Raw genomic sequence first — 17,860 nt, 5'->3', positions numbered from 1 at the left:
CTGTCACCAGGCTGGGGTGGAGTGGTGTGATCTCAGCTCATTGCAACCTCCACCTCCCAGGTTCATGCAAGTCTCCTGCCTCAGTCACCTGAACTGGGTGTGCGAGCCACCACACCCAGCTCATTTTTGTATTTTTAGTAGAGATGGCATCTCACCATGTTGGCCAGGATGGTCTCGATCTCTCGACCTCATGATCCACCAGCCTTGAACTTCCAAAGTGCTGGATTTCAGGCATGAGCCACTGCGCAAAGCCTTCCAAGTTCTTTGTAGAGAGCCATTTGTGTGTTCTATCTTGTCATAACAAGTAGAGATTCTTCGGTGAGGGAAATGTAACTGCCTAGGCACAGTCCAGTTTCCTGTAACACCAAGCGGCACATCTTCGTACTCACAAAAGACTTTCTGAAAGGTTTATGTGAAAAGTTGTACACTACAAGGATTTTACAAAGTATCTTTGCTAATCAATGCAGTCCACTGTAGAGATAGGAAACAGGCTTTATAATAAGCGACAACTGCATTCCGATTATGATTCTAAAACTCTTCACCTCTGGGTTCTTAGGCAAGTTATTTAATCTGAACCTCAGTTTGTCCATTTGCAAAATGGGACAATAATTCCTATGTTTACAAAGGTTATAAAAGGGAATGTATACACAGCATTTGGCGGAGTACCTAGTTCATAGTACATGACAGTCTTTATGAAATTTATCTTCAGCATCTTGACTTTAGTAACTCTGGTTGTTGGTATATTAGAAATAATCTATCCTTTGGAAGAAAGGTCTGCACTGTCTTCACTGATGTGAACTACAATTATGCTTACCAGAGGAAAAAAATTCACCTGCTAAGAAGTGACACTAGGCATTTGCAAATGTAAAGTGAGATTTTTTTTTTCATCCATTGAGAGATCTGGATTACAAATGCAGCTCCGTAAATGCAGTTGTCATAAATGTGCTTTCAAATGGCGTTAACTGATTGTTTCTATCACATCGACAGCCTCAGTAAAAAGGTCCTACAGGAATTTAACTTTAAACATAAAGCCTGTTGGAGGAATGACAAAAAAAGCTGCACTCACTAATTAAATTTAAATTTCCACTAGGAACATGACTGAAACCTAAAATTCCAAGGGCTTGCTGGAGCAAATAGAGTGAGAAAATTTTACTCTAAAGACCAAATATTGAGCCTTTTACAACATTTCACCTTTTACCACCTCATTTTGCACATTACCATAAGGTAACAACATGCCTACCACCCCCTACCATTTCCCTTTTCCAAACAAAATTTTGCAGAGGTACACACACACAGAAAGTTGCAAGTGGACTGGGAAAAGGGACTCACTTACAGAACTCCTAAATGTCAGGGCAGAGCTGAATGAATAGGTAGTAGATCCTGTTCACCACAGCTACCCTAAAATAGGTTCCTTCAGCCGATGACCTGGCGCAGGCATCATATTTAGCCTGCGGCTCCTCTGGGTGGATGAGGCTCTGCGAAGTGGTTACTTCAAAGAACGGGACGCTTAAAGGTCACCAGGCCAAGAGCCACTTCTCTGCCTTGCCCAGCCTGTATCCTAGGAGGGCTGGTAGGGTGCTCCCCGCCTTTTCCTACCCAAATTACCCACGTTCCTACACACTTTTCCACCCCTTCCCCGCAAAGGCGGAGAGACCCTGGCCCTGGGTCAAGCCTGTGGCAACGCAGCCAGCAGCGCTCCAAATATTAAGAGAGCCGAGGGCTGCAAAAGTCTGGCACTGCAGCCTCGGAGAGCAAAGTGAAAGGAGCACGGAGCGCGCGCGTCCTCGTCCCTCCCTTTGCACTGGTGTGCGCTCCGCGGCTGCCTGCTGCACCTGCGGGTCCCTAGGGGGGCGCTGCCTCAGCAATCACCGTCGCCGCCCAGACTGCGGGAGCTGCGCCCGGGGCAGCCTGGAGTGGGGGAACAGAGATGAGCAGCGACTCGGACCACCAGTGCCCTGTAGACGGTAACGACTCAGCGCGGCTGCGGTTTTGTCCTTAAGCTCCCCTGTCTGGATTTTAATCTCCTTACTTTTGACCAGGGGACTAGAAGTTTGGTTATTTCGTTGTAAAGCGGCTGGGGTGGTAGAAAGTCCCCATTTTCATGGATTTTTTTGCACCATTTTCCGTACCTAAAATGTTATTATTATTTAGAATCAAATGAGTTAACTTGTATAAAGCGCGAAGAACCGCGCCTAAGACATAATGGGGTTTTGTTAAATAAATACGTATTGAGGTTTTACTGCTTGGCGAACCGCTGCACGTTTCCCTAGTTAGACTGGAAATACCTGCCATGTAAAAAAGATGATTTTGCTTCTTTTTTTGGGGAACAAGGACAGCATCATCCCAGTCCTGTCACCTGCAGCCAGTTATTCTATAAACAAGGGTTAAAAGAGGCTACCCTCATCTCAGAGCACGTGATGCCCTTAATGTTCTTTGGATCAGAGCTGCGGGTTGAGAAAGGGGACCTTAGTCGTTTAAAGATCTTGGGCAGCAGGATTCCCCAAACTGTCTTTATAACTTGGGGGTCACTTAGTTCTACTTCGGTAAAATCATAGTTACTCCTTCTTTGAAAGGTTATCATTATTGGCCTTCAGGTATTCTCACTAACTAGTTGTTGACCTTTTAGGAGTGATCCTCCAGGAATAACTCCTCTTTGTATCAATAACCTTTTTGAACTGTGCTGAACACAGCCTAATGAAGTCTCAGAGCTGAATCTCTCTGGGGGCTTGTGCTCAACAGGTAGGTCAGGTAACTCAGCGAGGGTTCCCTGCGGATCAGTCATTTTCAGGGCTGGGAATTTTGCACAGTAGTTGGTGAAGCAGAAGCCACGTTTCTGAAAGAAACACTTCACCTTTTATTGTTCCAAGGAGAGTTTCCAGCATAACTGTCCTGACGCTCTTTAAAAAAAAAAAAAAAAAACTTTAAAAGTTATGTTACTATCATTATTATTTTTACATATGGCATAAAACCTGGCACTTGGAAGTAGAAAGTTAGAATAGTGGTTACCAGTGGCTGGGGAGAGGGGAGAGATGGCTGTAGAAATGTAGGTCAATGGGTATAAAGCTGCAGTTAGACAGGAAGAATAAATTCCCGTGTTGTATTGCACAGTAGGGTGAATATATTTAATGATAATGTATTGTATATTTCAAAAAAGCTAGAAGAGAGGATTTCTATGTTCTCATCACAAAAGAGATGACAGGTATATGGTAATTACCCTGATTTGGTCATTAAACAATGTATATGTGTGTTGAAACATCACATTGTATCCCATAAATAGGTACAATTATTATGCTTCAATTAAAAACAAAATAAAACTTAAAAAGAAGAAAAACAACTGACGCTTTAAACTGCTAAGGTTTTTTGTCAGACTCTTATGTTCCTAGGGTCAGCACATACTTATTTAAATATTTGGCTAGGCTGGGCATGATGGCTCACGCCAGCACTTTGGGAGGCCAGGGTGGGCAGATCACTTGAGGTCAGGAGTTTGAGACCAGCCTGGATAACATGGTGAAAACCCCATCTCTACTAAAAATACAAAAAATTAGCCGGACATGGTGGTGGGTGCCTGTAATACAGTACTCGGGAGGCTGAGGCAGGAGAATTGCTTGAACTTGGGAGGTGGAGGCTGCAGTGAGCTGAGATTTGTGTCACTGCACTCCAGCCTAGGTGACAGAGCAAGACTCCGTCTCTAAATAAATAAATAAATAAATAAATAAACAAACAAATAAATAAATATTTGGCTATTTGAGAACAGATTGAAAAGTATAAATTAGATTATTTAAGAATCCTAATACAGGAGACTTCTTTATGTGAATGAAGGATGGTCAGAATAATTTTTTCTGACCTTAACCCTGCTCTGTGTTTTGATTGTTTTAACCTTAATTCTTGTTTTAAAGCCATATACCATAGTCTTCAGAAATCTGATAGAAACATTTTTTAAATAAAATAAAAAAACAAGGTATCTACTTTTCCTAAATTAAGCATGTGCCTTGTAACAAAGCATGTCTGTAGCTTCAGGTGACTTTGGTAGCTGAATATATGATTTATAAATAGTAAAGTTCAAAGTTTGCCTTAAATCTGAATTTCTGAAAATACTAGAATTCTTGGGTTGCTCTGGTATCCTTGAGCAGGTGATAAGGCAGCAACACACCTAATTATGCCAAATGCTTGCTATGGCATCTTAAAAGAGTACAAGATACTATCTGTCAGACTTAGTAATCCTCCAAGTATGTATGATGAGATCCTGAAAGTAACATTGGATTAGTATGTTAAATGATATCTTGTCTTAAATTCTCTTGTTGAATATCTGTTACAGACCTATACATTATGGAAGAATACCATAGGGAATCCTGTTGCAGATAAAGAATTCTTATTCTTCTCTTTATGCTTTGATATCGTTTATGATCTTATTGTAGTACATGCAAGAGAGGTTTCAGCAATTAGTTATATCAGATTCAAATTTTCATTATATTAAAAATGAATGATTCTTCAGACTGAAATAATGTTTTTTTCTCTATCACTTGAAATAACAGCACAACCTTCCATTCTTCCTGAATAGCTTTGATTCTTGTTAAAACATGTTTAAAGAGAAGTAGAATTCTAATTTTCATGATGGGTCAAAAATTTGTTGTTGAAATGCTGGCTTTTATATACCGTTGTAAGACTGGTATGTTGTAATAAAATTGAAATCATGACATTTGGGACTAAAACTTCTGTATTTTTTTTGCCCCTCTAGATTTTTTCTCTTTTCTCTGTGACTTTTCACTTTTATTTACTTCTTATCATTTAAATGAAACCCCGAACAGGCAAAATTCATCGCTGGGTGCCTGGTCCCTACTATTGCTGTGCTGAACTACAAATAGTATCTTATCTAACCTTCATTAACAAGTCAGTGGGGATACTGTTATGGTCTGCTTTTTATTTTTTTATCTTAAGGATACCAAGGCTTGGAAAGGGTAAAGATCAGCTCTGGGCATTAAACCCAGGGCTCTCACTCCAGAGTCTCACACCTTTACACTCTTAACACCTAATCCCAGACCCTGGCCTATGTTACAGAATATGGGCCAGTGACCTGGAGGCAGCCTCCTTTGCCTGCCTGTGCTGGGACCACAGGAAGAATGCTGGAGAAGACCCTGAGATGTGTGTGGCTTTAAGTTCCTTGAAATGACAGTAGCATTCTTTCCTCTTTGAGTGGGAAGGGTGGGGAGAAAAACTGTCAATTTTGGGAGGTTTGCACTCGTGGTAGGACTGAATGTGGCAATCCTGATAAGGCAGAGCTCACTGCTCCTCTCAGAGGCATATATATGTGCTCTGCTGTTTGGTTGCTAAGAATCAAAGCAGCTTGGCTCTGAGGGAAAAGGGCAGCACCCCATGGGATGAATTCTGTAGCAGCCCTTTCTCTTGGGGTAGGTTTACTGATTCTTCCTCTCAGATCATGACAGATGAATCCATTTGATAAGGCAGTACCCTGGGAGCAGGCAGACTCACCATAGCTGTTCTCTATCACTTGAAATAGAGAAGGAAGAAATAGGAAGGAAGGAGAAGGAAGGAGAAGAATGCAAAGTAAATACTCTAGCCTGTTCAGACTGTGTCTCTGGATACATGATTTAACCTCTGTGAGCCTCAGTTTGTTAATTTGTAACACAGGGATAAAAATATCTACTGTTTAGGATTATTATGAAGATTAGGAATAATATGCAGAATACATGGCAGGTAGTAGATTATAAATAGACTTACGATGTTCAGAAAATTGTATGTGAAAGTTAATGAGGTTATTGAAATGTGTTAGCACCATGTGATTTTACAGAACAAGCCCATGGTGATGTTCACGCAACTCCACAGTGCTACCAAGCACAATCTCATACTCACCTATCGAAGAAGAATGTCCACCAGCTGCATGATTACCCCATACTCTATACATTTGGTCTGCTGCTGAGTCTTTGTAATTTGAGCTTTCAGTTTTAGGAAAGAATGAGTAGTTAATTTACATATTAAAACAGGAGAATGAATTAAGAATCCAGGTGATTCATAGGGAGGTGATTTTCAGAAAGCAATTTGGTCACTGGCGTAATGGAATTGCTACCACAGATGTTTCAAGATTTTTATCTCTGTTCACTGGTTTTTCTACTGTATTTGGTAAAGGTTGTATTGCCCATATCATCATTCTTTTTTAAATGTTTGTAATTCTATATATCTATTTCTTGCCTGATGTCTATGAGGGTATGGAACACATCTGTCTATTTACTGCATCCCCAGCATCTAGCAAAGTGCCTGACACATAGTAGGTACATATATTTAACATGTTTGTTCAATAAACTCATACATGACTGATTTAGAGAGTGACAAGAATCATGACAGTGCATGATTCCTGAAATCTTAAGTCCTTTTCATCTTTGCATTTAAATCTTAAGTTCGTATTCACTTTTGCCTCCTTGAAGCTGTTTATAATAGTAAAAATTAGTAACCATTTACACATCAAAAAAGGGGAATTGTTTGGAACATCTAAATATCTAATAGCTGGATGGCTAAAGTAAATTATGGTTGAGTATAGAATACTATGTGAATGCATTCCATGTTTGGACAATGACTATAGATTGCAGGAGGTTCTAGGAGGTTAGAGAGCAAAGAACAGGGGTAGTCTCTAGGTAGATGGGACTGTGGATATTCCTTAAATTCTTTGACTATATTTGATTCTTATGTAAAGAATTTGCATTGGTTTTACAAGGAGGAAACGCAGTATAAGAAATATAAACTATGTATGTTATAGATCACTTATACTGTACCACCTGTCACTAGGCACTTAAGGTTGTCTTCTCAGCTAATTTTCTAAATTTGCCCTCCTCTAACCCTTTTTGAACATTTCAGTAGTTTCCAACCTCTCAGCATTCCAAAATTGCATAATTGAGTTAAAAGAGATGTGTGATTTAAGAAGAAACTCAAAGTAGGGAAAAAAACGTTAACTGGAATCCAGTAACTAAGAATATTAATTTTTCAGCATGTTGCCAGGTTAAATACGTTGCTTTGCTGTAAATCATAGTTAACTTTTGGTCTCATTTCTGCTTTTGGCTTTTCCTTTGTTTTGTATACATTTTCTGACAGTTCATGAATACCTCCTCCTTTGTAAGTGTTCCCTAATTGTTTCACATGTATGCTTGAGGTGTTTGCAAGGTGGCCACTGTTGAGTATCATTTCTTTGTCTGCAAAGGCAGTTCCAGGAACGAGAAACTTTGTAAAGTAAGATGGCTTCTGATATGGTTTGGCTGTGTCCCTACCCAAATCTCATCTCGATTTGTAGTTCCCATAATCCACACATGTCATGGAAGGGACCTGGTGATTTTATAAAGAGCAGTTCCACTGCACATGCCGTCTTGCCTCCCACCACGTAAAACATGCCTTTGCTCTTCCTTTGCCTCCCACCATGATTGTGAGGCCTCCCCAGCCATGTGGAACTGTGAGTCCATTAATCCTCTTTTTCTTTATAGATTACCCAGTCTTGGGTATTTCTTCATAGCAGTATGAAAATGGACTAATACAGCTTTTCTCTTTTTTTTAAATTAACATTTGGGAATAGAGGTATGAATGAGCAAACTTTTAATATTATACATTTATATATATTGCAGAAATTTTACTGTTGGTTCTACACCATTTCTGGGAGCATATGACGTTGTTTTCTAACATCTGGTTGCTTCTTTGGTTTTCCGACAGAAGTGGAATTCAGGGTCCCTTTTCCCAGGATCCACCAGCCACATCACTTTTCCTTTCATGTAGGGAACTCTTTTTCAGTCTTAAGGGAAAGCCCTACTTCATTTTTAATATTTTCCCTTGTAGGCACTCTGATAAACTTGCATGCCCTTCAGACTGTCTCCTTGTTGTTATGCAGCCCTAATATACTCCTTCTCTTGAAAAAGGGAGTAAGAAGTCCTAATCTCTTGATTTGAAGGTGATACCCCTGTTGCATCCCACTTGGGGATAATAGGTATGGAATGGGAAAAATCCTGAAAAAAAATCTCAAAAATAGAATCTGTCCCCGCTAAACCTACTGCTGGTGCTCAGGGGGTTTGGAACATCCCTCTTCTCTCTCCTTCCCACTTGGTTTTCACTATGAGCTTCTGAGGATTCCTGAGAGTCTCCACAACTCCATAAAGGTGGTTCTGTTTTCTGTTTATTAAACTTCTTTGAATTATGAGGGGTGCACACATAGAACACCCAAATATTATTTTGTACACTTGTAACCACCACCCAGAAGAGGAAATATAATTTTGCCATTATCTTAGAAGGCTCTTTTATGTGCCTTATTCCCAGAGCTCTTTTCTCCCCTATAAGTAACCAGGATCCTGATTTTGATAGCACAGCTGGCCCTTCATAGCTGCAGTTTCTGCATCTGCATATTTAACAAACTGCAGAAGGAAAATATTCTTTTAAAAAATCAATAAAACACAATAAAAAAGAACACAAAAATACAGTACAACTACTTACATAGCATTTACATTGTATTAGGTATTATGAATAATCTTGAGATGATTTACAATATACAGGAGGATGTGCGTAGGTTATATGCAAATATTATACCCTTTCACATAAGGGACTTGAGTAGCCTCAGGTTTTGGTATCCATAGGGGACCTGAAACCAATCCCTTATGAACACCAAGCATTGACTGTCATTACTTTCTGGCGTTTTAAAAATAGTTTTACCATTCATATATGCATTCCCAGTTATAACAATTTAGTTTTACCATTTAAAAACTATGAGATGTCTTTTTAATGTATTGATTCTCTCTCATTCTTTTCTGTTCTTAAAACTTACCTGAAGAATCTGGGCCATTCAGCTTATAAAACTGACAATCTGGATTTCACTACTTTTGTGCCACGGTTCAACATTTTTCCTGAAGACTGCCTCTTAGTCTCTTTTCTGTTGCTTATAAAAAAGTTCTCTAAACTGGATAATTCACAAAACATAGGAATTTCTTACAGTTCTGGAGGCTGGGAAGTCTAAGGTCGAGTGGGTGCATCTAGAGAGAACCTTCTTGCTTGTGGGGATTCTTTTCGGTATCTCAAGGTGGTGCAGGGCATTACATGGCAAAGGGGCTGAGAGTGCTAATGCACTAGCTTAGGTCTCTTTTCTTCTTCTTATAAAGCCACCAGTTCCCTTCCCATGATAACCCATTAATTCACTAACTCAATAATCTATAAATGCTTTCTCAAAGATCCAGAGGCCTCACGATCCAATCACCTCTTAAAGGCCCCACCTCTTAGTACTGCCACATTGGGAATTCATTATCAACATGAGTTTTGGAGGGGACGTTCAAACCATAGCACCTTCTTTTTAACTCCAGTTTGTACCACCCCAGAGTGTCCTCCTTCTCAGTCCTTGACTGCATATGCTAAGTACTCTATTAACTAACAGGTATAACAAGATGAAGTGACACACCATGTTGGAGTCCAGGCTCTACCAGTTACTGAAGTCTAGGCACTGTAGGCACTGAACTATGTCCTTGGGTATGCTGCCCAAATTCTGAGGTCCAGCTTCCTCATCTGTAACTAGTAACAGAGCCTGCCTCACAGAGTAGTGGTGAAGATGACATGAGATGATATCTGTAAACACTTAGCACTGGCTCATTCTGTATGTGCTCGCTCTATATTAGCTGCTGTTATTATGATTATCATTAAGTAGAAAGAAGTGGCAGACAACATTTGTACTGAAGCTCCAATGTACCCTATCAACTCCATGTCCCTGGTTTTGTCCACTGTCTATCTTATGCTGCCTGCCAGGAGCTCTAGTCTGTGACCTTGCACACAACAATATAGATTGGGACCTAGAAGCTCCATTCAGGCTGGATGCTGCAAAGCAATCAATCAGAGTTGTCTAGTCCTTTCTGTATAACGCAGTTGTGGTGAGCAAAGAACTACAACATGAATTATTAGCATAAAGCTAACCCCCATGCTGAGAAGTTTGCGTTCTACTACAACAGGCTCCAACAGCACTGTTTAGGTCAGAGTCCCCTCCTTCAATGAAGCCCCTTTGTCAGACATTGCTATCCCACCCCACTCCCCATCCCTTGCCCTTGCCCTGTCATCTTCTCACCAGCCCAGGTTTGCTCTTGTTGTGCCCATAGTTTGTTCTTTATGATGCAAAACTTCACAGTTACTCCTGGGGGAGGGTCTTGCTTACTTCTGCAGAAACCATGGATACTGTAAAAATTAGTGGTGAGAAATCAACACCTTGTCTTTTCGTGTGCAGAAATATCTACATATTGCTTCTTCTGTTGGACATATCCAGTCCTCTTGACTATAGTACATTCCTTAATCTAATCCTTAAATTCCAGAAAAACGCATGAAGTCATTTTATCATCTATTGGGCTTATTAGGCGATCGAGTGTTTTATTGAGCTCTTCATATTCAACTCTTCAGTTCTCGTGTTAGCTTCATTAACCATTATAATGATTGGTAAAAATTGATGTTCTCATTTACCAATTAGTTCAAATATTGGTAATTTTCATTGTGATGCATTATGGGGCAGTTTTACAGACTTTTATATATTAAGTCTTTTGTTGATGTAGATTTAGAATTTTTCAAGTTTATTGCTAGTCTGTTTTTGATCTCAATTTTCTGGCAATTATTTTTTTTCTCTGCCAATAATGGTAAAATATTCGTATTTGTTAAATGCTTAGAAATAAATATTAATTTAAAAACATAGGCTGGGCATGGTGGCTCATGCCGACAGGCTCAGTACTTCAGGAGGACAAAGTAGGAAGATCACTTGAGATCAGGAGTTCAAAACCAGCCTGGGCAGCACGGTGAGATCTCATCTCTATTAAAATAATGTAATTTTATAAAAAATAATATACAATAAAAATTAAAATAAAATGTAAATGCTGACTTATTTAAAATTATAGTAGATTGAAAGGGTTTATATAGAAGTCTGTTTTGTTGAAAAATAATCATCCATTTATACATATGAAACTGGAACTGAAAATATTTACATGTAGGAATTAAAAGTAGTTGTGTGTCATTGGGTGGACAATGGAATTTTTCGTAGATTCATCTGCTTGTCTGTATTTTCTATAATGAGTTTGTATTGTTTTGTTAAAAGAAAAAAAAACTTGGTAGGGGAGGAGCTTTCATTTTGCTTAAATGCTTTTCTCACTTTAGGCCAGGCTTTTTAGCGTTATCCATCTGGTTTGGTTTTCATCATCATCTTATACAGGCGTGAATGTCATTCTATTGTTTAAAAAATTCTTACATTGGAATCTAAAATGTTGTCTAATTAATCCCCTCTTGCTGGATACTTAAGCTATTGTAACATCTTTAAATCATAGATAAGACAGAAGAAAAAAATAATTGAATGGAAATTTAAAAATATAGAAGCAAAAAATGGAGGAACACTGCAATTCTGGAAAAAGATTAATAATGTTTTAAGGCATAATGAGGAGTTAGAAATTTGCTAAGGAACATGCCAGAACTACTAATTCCTGGAAATCAGTGACTGGAAATACTTATTTTTACAAATGATCATCTTGACCAATTTGTATTTGGTTAAGTTGGTATTGAACAAATACTAGATGCTTGTCAGGACAGCAAAGGGGAAAAACAAAGTTTGAGCATTATTCTGATATGGACTGAGGTGTGGGTTCTGACTCTAATAGCAATGAGCCATCAGTTCACTCCCCCATACAATAAAGGTAATAAGAAACAACACTGCTTACCTCCTAGGGTTTTCTGAGGGTTGATAGAGAATATATGTTAAGTACCTAGCACATTAATAAGTATTTCCTGCCTTCCTCCCTCAATAAATATTTATCACATTGAATTCTATGTATACATATGCACGAAAATCTCTGGGGAGTATGATTTTTAATAAGGATTCATTTAAATATGTCCTCCAAACCAAATAACAAATGCAATGTATAATGAGGAAGGGACACCTTTGACTTTTAGCACTTGTAATAGAGTAACTGAAAAAGGGCGGTATCAAAGATTCTTTCTGCTCAGAATGGAAACAGCACAAATAGAAAATATAATAGAAAAATCAGTGTGGGAGATAAATGGATTAGGTTTTTTTGGCTACTAATGAAATTATGGTGGTTGAAGTTGGTATCTTCCTGAACCTGTGCTCAGATTCGATCTCTCGTGGATTTAGGAAACTGAATTTGGTTCTGCTTCCATTGCCACCACCACTTTAAGGACTGTCCCTTCAACAGGTGCTGCAGACTTGCACAGGAAGGGAATCACAGAGATCACCAATATGAGTTTTTGCCTGATGCTCATTTTTGAAGAGTATATCACGAAGTTCTCATGCAATGGGATTGTCTCAGGGAAAGCATTTTCCTTCCCCAACTGGGCTACATCTCAGGTCCCCAGATGTGGTTCAAACACTCTGCTTAATGTTGTCTGATCTGTGACTACTGTGGCTGTGGCTCTTCAAGTTGGAGATGGACCGCAGAAAGTGTTGTCCTCAGACCCACCAAGATAACATGGAATGCATCCCTATTGTTCCCTTCCTGTTCCTTATTGGCAGTGGAATAGCAAAATTTTGCAGACTAAGATGTGCAAGCATTTGGAGTTGGGTGAGCAAATAGGGTATTTAGAGTTGAAGGACTTAGACAAGTGGGATACCAGTTGTCTTTCCACAGCTCTCTCACTAATCTCTTAAAAGCCAATTAAAATTTTATTTAAAACTTAAAATGTTTACAATAGCATAAAATAGTAACAAATCCAATGAAGGAGATTAAAGACTTATACACTAAAACTACAAAATATTGCTAAAAGAAATTAAAGACACAAATAAATGAAGAGACATATTGTGTTCATGGATTAAGAAAATTGTATTAAGATATCCATGCTACCCAGAGCAATGTACAGATTTAACACAATCTTTATCAAAACCCAAATGGCATTATTTTGCAGAAATATAAAATTTACCCTTAAATTCACATGGCATTTCAAGGAATCTGAAGGTCCAAAATGATTTTTAAAAGAAAAAGAAATGTAGAGGACTCACACATTCTGATCTGAAAACACTACAAAGCTATAGGAATCAAGAGTGTGGTACTAGCATAAAGACAGACATATAGATAAATGGAAAAGGATAGAGAAACCAGAAATAAACCCTCACATATATAGTCAAATGATCTTTGATAAAGGCTACAAAACCACTCTATGAAGAAAGAACAGGCTTTTCAATAAATGGTGCGGGGAAAACTGAATATCCACATGAAAAGAATAAGGTTGGATCTTTTATTATACTGTATATAGAAATCAACTCAAAATGGATTAAAGATGTAGTGCAAGACCCCAAAATATAAAATTTTTATAAGGAAACAAGAAGGGAAAACCTTATGACATTGGATTTGGCAATATTTCTTGGATGACACCACAGCACAGGCAACAAAAGCAAAAATAGACAAATGAGACTACATCAAACGTCAAACCTTTCATTCACCAAAAGACACAATCAACAGTGAAAAGGCAATCTATGGGAGAGAAAATATTTTCAAATAATACATCTGATAATATTGTGAATATACAAAGAACTCCTACAACTCAAAACAAAATAATTATATCACTCAACTTAAAAATGGGCAGAGTACTTGAAAAGACATTTCTTCAAAGATGATACAAAAATAACCAACAAATGTATGCAAAGATGCTCCCTATCATTAACATTAGAGAAATACACTGACACCTATTAAGATGGCTACTATAAAAAAAAAAAAAAAAAACCACCTGAAAGTAACAAGTGCTGGAGAGTATGTGGACAAACTGGAGCACTTGTACACTGTTAGTGACATTGTACAATGGTGTGACTGCTATGTAAAATAGCATTAAAAATGAAAAATCAAAAAAAATAGAAATAGAACTACCATATCCAGCAATTCTACTTCTGAGTATCTACCTCAAAAACTGAAAACAGGGTGAAGAGATACTGGCACACCAATGTTCATAGAAGCACTATTCACGATAATAAAGAGGTAGAAGCTACCCAAGTGTCCATCAATGGAAGAATGGATAAACAAAATGTAGTATATACATACAATGGAATATTATTAAAAAGGGAGGAAATTCTGTCAGTGCTATAATATGGATAAACCTTCATGACATTATGCAGAGTGAAGTCAGTCACAAAAAGACAAATACTATGTAACTCCATTTATGTGAGGTATTTAAAGTAGTAAAATTCATAGAAACAGAAAACAGGATGGTGATTTTCGGTAGATTGTGAGGGCGGAAGTGGAATTATTCAATGACTCTACAGTTTCAGTTTTGGAAGATGAAAATGTTTTGAACATCTGTTTCACAATGTGAAACATTGTTATATATGTCCAAATAAACAATGTGAATAGACTTATAACACTACTGAGCTGAACACTTAAAATGGTTAAGATGGTAATTTTACTATTCATGTTTTACAATAAAAATACCTAATTAAAAAAATAAATATTTTAAGGATAGAAAAGTGTGTAAAACTATTTAGAACTTTCCTTGTCAGACTGTCTTAGTCTGTTTTGTGCTGCTATAACAGAATACCACGGAATGGGTCATTTATAACAATTGTATTGGCTTACTGTTCTGGAGCTGAGAAGTCCAAGATTGAGGGGTCAGCCTCTGGCGAGCCTTCTTGCTGCGTCATTCGATGATGGAAGGTAGAGAGGCAAGAGAGCAACAGGGGGGCACACTCTTGCCTTTGTAGCAACTTCAACCTCCACCCATGAGGCTGGAGCCCTCACAACCTAGTTATTTTTTATAGTATTTCAAGGTCCCACCTTTTAATGTTGTTACAATAGCAATTAAATTTCAACATGAGTTTTTGGAGGAGACAAGCATTCAAACCATAGCAGTCCCTGACCAAATTTATCCTTTTTTGTTGTATTTTGACATTGCTAGACAGCACTGGTCATAATGTAATCTTTCTAAAGAGTAGAGATGTGTCCGGTTGTTTATTTGCCTCTTCATTGAACAATCTCAGATGGCTGTTCTCGAGTTCTCACATCTTTTTTTACACTGTTGCCATCTCCCTCATTGGGGTCTCCCATGAAGGTCAGTGATATTTTCTTCCTTCTCTTGAATTCCAGCAGCATCCTTAATCACCATTTGATGCTTTTGTGTATTGCATTTAACAAGCTTGGTCGTCATTTTGTCTCCTAGTTTTTTAGCCCACAAAAGGTTGGAATTACATATAGCGTAATTGAGGTTGCCTCTGAAAATGTTAAGAGGATCGACTATAAGAGTTTCAGTATCTGTTAACTTTCACGTTGTTCTAATTTTTGGCATTCTTCTGTATTCTTGCATATGTTCTAGTTATATGATTTTATCAGATAAGAAGCTTGCACACAAAGTGTATGTAAATGAAAATATTTTTATGTAAATGTATACATGCATAATTACAATTTATGCCCATGATTTGAAAAAGCTGATAATATTTTATTGCCCAAGAGATACACATATAAACAGAATTGCCAGATAAGTCCCAGTTGAAAGGAATATTATATAGCTTTCTACTCACTTATACCTGCACTGGGAATGTGATTGATCTCTAACCCTTAGCTAGGAAAAGGACAATGCCTATGCTCTCTTTCCTTACTTTCTCCATTTTCACTGCTCTCATAAGCAACACTACTAAGAGTTCATAGTACAGCTTAAAGGGGGTGGCCAATTATCTTTCACTCTTTTTTATACTGCGTGTAATTTTTTAAGAGCTTTCTTGAGGTCTAATTTATATTCCACAAAATTCACCAATTTGAGAGTACAATTCCATTTTTAAGAAATTTACAGTCATTTAATCCTCATGTTCATAAAATTTTAGAGTACAGTCATCCCTCAGAATCTGCAGGGAATTGGTTCCAGGACTTCTTGTAGATACCAAAATCCACAAGATGCTCAATTCCCTTATATAAAATGGCATACTATTTGCATATGTATTAGTCCATTCTCAAACTGCTATAATGACATACCTGAGACTGGGTCACTTATAGAAGAAAGAGGTTTAATGGACTCACAGTTCCACATGGCTGGGGAGGCCTCACAATCATGGCAGAGGCAAAGAAGGAGCAAAGGCACATCTTACATGGCGGCAGGCAAGAGAGCATGGGCAGGGGAACTGTCCTTTATAAAACCATCAGATCTCATGAGACTTATTCACTATCATGAGAACAGCATGGGAAAAACCCACCCCCATGATTCAATAAATTCCCACCAGTTCCCTCCCATGACACATGGGATTATGGGAACTACAGTTCAAGGTAAGATTTGGGTGGGGACACAGACAAACCATATCAGCATATAACCTGTGCACATCCTCCTGTATACATAAATCATCTCTAGATTACTTATAATACTTAATGCAATGTAAATTATATGTAAATAGTTATATTTTATTTTAAAATTGTATTTTATTGTACTGTCATTGTTGGTTTTAAAATGTTTAATATTTTAAAGTATTTATTGAATCCATAGATGTAGAACTCAGAGGCAGAGGACTGTGTTTTCATGCATGTATTTAAAAAATTACTGTGCTTTTCTTCTGCTGCCTTTATGAATACCTCTTCCTTTATGCCAGCAGTGTCTGGCTGTGAAAGATTCTGATCTTTGTAAGTAGAATGCAAAGAGAAAGGCAGTTACTGTTTAGATTCAGGCAGTCAGAATAGGAGTTTCAAAGCAAAGCAATAGTTTTATCATTCCAGCTATTGCCTTGGGCTTTCTACATTCTTTTATTTTCCCTTTAACTTAACCAATTTTGCCTAGAGAACCAAATTATGGAGTTTTTTTCCTGGTGCAAAAAAGATATTTTTATGTACCTTCAATGGCTATCCATGAGGCTAGCATCAAGAAAATTAATATTTAATGCAGGCAAAGTCACTGAAAATCTCCATTTCTGGCAAGAAGTGACAATGAGAGGAGGAAGAAGGATTAAGCAAGAAAGGCGAGTGCAGAAATGCACATTCTTGATTTCTTATTATTTGGGATGGAAGCAGGGGTGGAGTAGTATTTTACTACTTTAAATACATCACATAAATGGAGTTATATAGTATTTGTCTTTTTGTGACTGACTTCACTCTGCATGTCATAAAGGTTTATCCATATTATAGCACTGACAGAATTTCCTCCCTTTTTAATAATATTCCATTGTATATATACATTGCATTTTGTTTATCCATTCTTCCATTGATGGACACTTGGGTAGCTTCTACCTGTTTACCATTACCATTAGTAAAACTAATGGTAGTTTTATGGAAATATGGTAAGTAACAACATAGGCCTTTATCAGTTTCTCTTGGAGGAGATCACCTTGCAGACTTATCAAAGCCAAAGTGATGGCTCACTAAAGTAGGATGGAGAGGGAGAGCCTGTATTGATCTCTTCAAGGGGTGGAGATAATTCAGAAAAGCCCTTTTCATCCTCAGAGGAAGGTAGATTAATTGAGTACCCTTGGTGCTCCCAATGGGCTTTCTCTGATGAGGATGAAGGCAAAAACTATGGGATGCATTTGCTTTACTGGGGAGCCAAGGAAGGATGAGGCATAAGCCCAGAAATGTCTATTCCATCACCAAAAGCTAAAGTGAGACCACCTTATCCAGAGAGAACCCTAGTCCATGACTAACACGAGAGATAAGAGGCCATGAGTATGCGTCTCTCATGACTGCCAGGTGTGAATGGAGTCAAGATGTAGACAAGCGAGATTGCCCAGGGACAAAGGTACCAGTCAGTGCACACTGCAGTGATCCAAGGACTCCACCACTCTTCCTCCACTCTGAGGTTGAGTGAGACATTCTTTTCTCCCCATGTACCTAGAAGTCATCAAGAAAACTATTAGAAGTGGAAATCTGAGATAACATGTTCAAACAGTTAAACAGAACATTGCCTAAAT

General features: G+C 38.1%; 1 protein-coding gene across 1 annotated transcript in view; it reads left to right on the top strand.

The window, feature by feature from the left end:
• The first annotated feature begins 1,534 nt into the window (after window positions 1–1,534).
• Window positions 1,535–17,860, top strand: part of GADL1 (GAD like acidic amino acid decarboxylase 1) — a 167,566-nt gene continuing 151,240 nt past the window's right edge. The window contains exon 1 of the mRNA XM_017854110.1: window positions 1,535–1,964. Coding sequence (XP_017709599.1) covers window positions 1,928–1,964 — 37 coding nt within the window. The 5' untranslated portion in view covers window positions 1,535–1,927. The remainder of the gene's footprint in view (window positions 1,965–17,860) is intronic.

This window comes from Rhinopithecus bieti, unplaced genomic scaffold (assembly GCF_001698545.2).
Source record: "Rhinopithecus bieti isolate Rb0 unplaced genomic scaffold, ASM169854v2 scaffold_37987, whole genome shotgun sequence".
In the NCBI taxonomy this organism is placed as follows: Eukaryota; Metazoa; Chordata; class Mammalia; order Primates; family Cercopithecidae; genus Rhinopithecus; species Rhinopithecus bieti.
The sequence above is the reverse complement of the archived record's forward strand: the minus strand, read 5'-3'. Positions and strand labels throughout refer to the sequence as shown.